The following is a 4953-nucleotide window of genomic DNA, read 5'->3' on the forward strand; positions in this document are numbered from 1 at the left end:
AACACTACATTCTGCACCATCTCCTTTCCTTCTCTATGAACGGTATGCTTTGTCTGTATCGCATGCAAGAAACAATACTTTTCACTATGTTAATACACGTGACAGTAATAAATCAAATCAAATTATATCATCTAATTATTACAGCAGTAAAGTTGGACGATGTTTACAGATCAGTAATGACAGTGAGGGCACCACCCCAGCTGCTGCACACAGAAGGACATCTCCACACAGCACAAAGTTTTGCAGCAACTTTACCCAAGTCCAAAACTTTTGACCAATCAGAGGGCGCCGCCCGCACGTGATGACGTAACGCGGCGCGGTGCCGTGAAGTGCCGCCGTGTGACGTAAGACGCCGGCCCTACCAGACGGTTTGTCCTCGCTCCCCCCGCTCAGGCTCGCTGACCGCCGCCATGGTGCCCCCGGTATCGGTGTCGCCTTTCATTAAGGTACGGGCAGCCGGGCTCTGGGGTACGGGTAGGGGAGGCCCGGCCCGGCCCGGCCCGGCCCTCCGCGGCTCCCTCTGTCCCACCGTCCTGCTGCCTTCTCCGGGCCTAGTGGAGCCTGAGCTAAGGTCAAAGCAGGACCTTGGGACAGGGGAGAGTGGAGCCCGGGGGTACAGGGGAGTGGAACCAGGGGAGTGGAACCTGGGGGGTGGGGGGACAAGAAGCTTGAAGAGCCAAATGGCCTCCTATCTTCTATGTTTCTATACTTGAATAAGGCGGTCCTGGCCTTGGAGGGGGTCCAGAGGAGGTTCACGAGAATGACCCCAGGAATGAAGGGTTTGTCATCTGAGGAGTGGTTGAAGAATTTGCATCTACACTCGATGGAGTTTAGAAGGATGAGGGGGGATCTAATTGAAACTTATAGAATACTGAGAGGCCCAGATCGGGTGGATGTGGAGAGGATGTTTCCACTAGTGGGAGAGACAAGAACTCAAAGGCGCAACCTCCTTTAAAACTGAGATGAGGAGGAATTTCTTCAGTCAAGAGGGTGGTGAATCTGTGGAGCTCATTGCCACAGAGGGCTGAGGAGGCCAGGTCATTTGGTGTCTTTAAGACCAAGAGAGAGAGGTTCTTGATCAATAAGGAGGTCAAGGGTTACAGGGAGAAAGCAGGAGAATGGGGATGAGAATCATATCGGCCATGATTGAATGGCGGAGTGGACTTGATGGGCTGAATGGCCTAATTCTGCTCCTATATCTTATGGTCCTATGGGTGGGTGTCACGGGGAGCCTGGGGTGGTGGTGGGGGACAGTGGTGACGAGGGAGTGGGGGGAAATAAGGGGAGGAGGGGAGCAACGGGGGGACGACGACTGGTGAAGGGAACGTGGGAAGGGGCTGATGAGGGGGAGAGACAGGAGGGAGTGGGGAAGATGGGGGGTGCAGATGACGAGGGAGTGGGGAAACAAGAGGGGATTGGTGCTGGAGAGGATGGGAGTGGATGGTGTGAAGGGAGGTGAAGGATAGGGGACACAGTGGTTCGCACTGCTGCCTCACAGCGCCATTGACCTGGGTTCAATTCCTGGCTTGGGTCATTGTCTGTGTGGAGTTTGCACATCGTCCGTGTGTCTGCATGGATTTCCTCCGGGTGCTGCAGTTTCCTCCCACAGTTCAATGATGTGTTGGTTCGTTGGATTGGCCATGCTCAATTTTCTCAATGTCCCAGTATGTGTAGGTTAAGTGGATTATCCATGGTAAATGTGCAGGGTTATGGGGGTAGAGCCTGGAGAGTCGGTGCAAACGTGATAGGCCGAACGGCTTCCTTCTGCGTTGTGAGGATTCTATGGGCTCTATGGCTCTAAGTCTCACTGTTACATGTGTGTGCACCTTTTTCACAGTTAACAAATGCCAGTCGAGTTCTCGTACCCAGAATTATCTCTTGCGTATCATGTCTTATTCCTTTAGGTTTTTAATTCTTGAGATTTACAAAAGTTAAATTTTTACAACTTTGTCTTTTTAATTGACTTCCTATTGAATTTTTCTCCTTTTACCTCATGTTCCTCAGTCTTTTTCTTGTGTTTACTTCTCCATTCCTGTAAATTGTTGGTTAAGGGGTTGCTCCATTGCTTCCCTGGTCGGTCAGTGCCACAAACCCTGTCTTCCTCACTGCACCATTGGCAACTTGCACCTTTCACAATTTTGTGGGCAAAGCCTTTTATGAGTTGAGGTTCAGAGGCAGATCTGACGGACAAGAAATGCTGTGACATGTCTCACTGCAGCAAGCACTTGTCCATTGTGATTGTACATATCCTGCTATGTAACTCCAGTTGAGAGTATTTCTTGGAGAGTGAAGTGATGGTGCTGCTGCGGTAAACCTGTGTTATATTCTGTTACAGATGGCTAGGTATTCAGCATTGCTGGTTGGTCTCATCTACGGGAAGACGCGATATGGTAAGAGTTTGAGATTATCTTATCCTCAATGCCGAATTATATTTTTCTAAAAGCCTTGTTAAAAAGAAATGCTTTTTCTAACCTATCTGGAGAGCTCGGATTGAATTTGGCACTGTTTCCAAAGATGTGTGGGTTAGGTTGATTGGTCATGCTAAATTAACCTTGGTGTCAGAAGGATTGGCAGGGTAAATGTGTGGGGTTATGGGAATAGGGCGTGGGTGAGATTGTAGTTGGTACAGACTTGATGGACCGAATGGCCTTCTGTACTGTAGGGATCCCATGATTCTGAAAAGTTAATGCTATGTTTTGCTGCCCATCATCTCTGTTGCTGCGTTGTTTCCATTCATTCCTTGGGTGCAGCCTCCCATCCATTGATTCTGTCTACACTTCCCGCTACCTCGGCAAAGCAGCCAGCATAATTAAGGACCTCAAGCACCCCGAACATGCTCTCTTCCACCTTCTTCTGTCGGGTAAAAGATACAAAAGTCTGAGATCACGCACCAACCGACTCAAGAACAGCTTCTTCCCTGCTGCTGTCAGACTTTTGAATGGACTTGCCTTGCATTAAGTTGGTCTTTCTCTACATCCTAGCTATGACTGTAACACTACATTCTGCACTCTCTCATTTCCTTCTCTATGAACAGTATGCTTTGTATAGCATGCAAGAAACAATACTTTTCACTGTTAATATATGTGATAATAATAAATCAATCAATCAATTGGTCAAAATACTTGAATGGAATGATAATTACATATGATGAAGCTGGCAAGGAATTGGAATTCCTTGGGGAAACTTGGCAAATATAAAAATTCTCAATAAGGATAGTTCATACAGAGGCTTAACCTTTCATGTTTATCTGTTATATAATGAAGACTATTTAAAGCCTATTGCTGAAGAGGAGAGAAGAATTGAGGCTGAAGAGAAAAAGAAACGAGAGGAGCTTGAGCGCATTGCGAAACAATTGGCAGAAGGTATTTGAAAAATAAATGATGATTGCAGTTGCATGGAATCAAATTTTTATGTATTGGTGCCCAGTTAAGGAAAGTAAAAGCTATACGCAACTATCTATAAACATATCTTGTGTAATTTTGCATCAGGAAATTAGGAACATAGATCATTCAGTCCTCAAGCCTGCTCTGTCATTCAGTTGCATTCTGGCTGATTCCAGCTCAACTCGATTTACCCAGCTTAATAACCTTAACCTAACAAAAATCTATCAATCTCAGTCTGCAACGTTTGAGCATCCAGCAGCTTTCTGGAATAAAGTTCCAGACCTCCTCCATGTGCGCGTGTGCATGGGTTGACCTACATTGGTTCCCAGTTCTCTGACAACTTGTATATGATTATCTTCCTTATGTGCACACTCTCATCACCTCATGACCTCGCCCCTTTCTTTGAGAGTGGGGGAGGAAGGGGGGAGAGTTAGTGTGGGACAAGAGGATGACTCTGCATATGGGAGGATCTGAAAGCAAAAGGACCTTTGTCTGTATCTGTCCAAGGGTATCTTGATCCTGGCACTGAGTATTTGACTTAGCAGCGAGACATTTTCCAATGCTACCATCCGTTGCTTTTAACCAGGATTTTTAAAGATTTTAATTGTGTGCATGTCGATAAAGTAAATTGATCTCTCATTTCAGCTAATGAAGATACTATTCTGAAATGATTACCACTAAAAACAGATGAAGAATCAACATGCTGTCCTCTCGGTTTGCTAATATGGACTTGTTAGATGTATCTATTCAGTGCACATTTTTTGGTGTGCTTTTCCAATGAGCAAGAATAAATTTTATTTGAACAACAATAATGTCTTTGTTAATTTTATGTCTTTAAAATCTATTGTGGAAAAGTGACTTAGTGTAGAAGCTGACCACATCTGCCAGATGTATGCTTTTGAATTTGAAGATTGTCGGTCAGTGACTACAGATGTCTTTGTCATCTTTAAAAGTTTATGGTTTGTTTAAAAACAGTTGTAGCTCAGAACAGCTGGAAACTCTGCTGAATACTGACCCAATATACAGTTAAAAAGAAACCAAACTTGTGGGCAAAAATAAAATGTTTTCAGTAATTTACTTCAATTGTGGTTTTGGTTTGTCATTGGAAGCTACACGATCCGATTCCTGGGAATGCATGTTTTGTATAACTGTCCCTCTATATACCATCCACCTCTATACCTCAAAGTGTTTGCCACACTCTTTTAGAACCCAGCTCTGCCACCTCCTCCTAAGATCTCCTACTGAGAATCTGTTTGTGTTTGGACCTCAGAAGTATTTTGGGACAATTTTGTAGGTGCTGTATGAATGCAGGTTGCAGTGCTTGCAGTTTGTTGTGAGGATGGGAAGAAAAGAAGTTGGATGATGAATGTGATTAGTTTACAATTCAACTGAAGTAAATGCTATTCATAGTTTTATAATAGAAGCATATCCAGCTGACTGCAATAGACAAGCCTGTAAATCTCTTTGACCAAAGGAGAAAATGCTGGGAAATCTCAGCAGGTCTGGCAGCAGCTGTAAGGAGAGAAAAGAGCTGATCTTTTGAGTCCAGATGACCCTTTATCAAAGGGTC

At 44.9% G+C, this 4953-nt stretch overlaps 1 protein-coding gene across 1 annotated transcript; it reads left to right on the forward strand.

Annotated features, from left to right (window-relative positions):
* Positions 1 to 311: 311 nt before the first annotated feature.
* Positions 312 to 4460, forward strand: LOC144491759 (ATP synthase F(0) complex subunit e, mitochondrial-like). The gene is made up of 4 exons (XM_078210019.1): positions 312 to 446; positions 2336 to 2390; positions 3264 to 3362; positions 4029 to 4460. The coding sequence occupies exons 1-4, from the start codon at positions 411 to 413 to the stop codon at positions 4052 to 4054; spliced, it is 216 nt and encodes a 71-aa protein (XP_078066145.1). The 5' UTR covers positions 312 to 410; the 3' UTR covers positions 4055 to 4460.
* Positions 4461 to 4953: the final 493 nt, after the last annotated feature.

Source organism: Mustelus asterias, chromosome 1, assembly GCF_964213995.1.
Source record: "Mustelus asterias chromosome 1, sMusAst1.hap1.1, whole genome shotgun sequence".
Classification (NCBI taxonomy): Eukaryota; Metazoa; Chordata; class Chondrichthyes; order Carcharhiniformes; family Triakidae; genus Mustelus; species Mustelus asterias.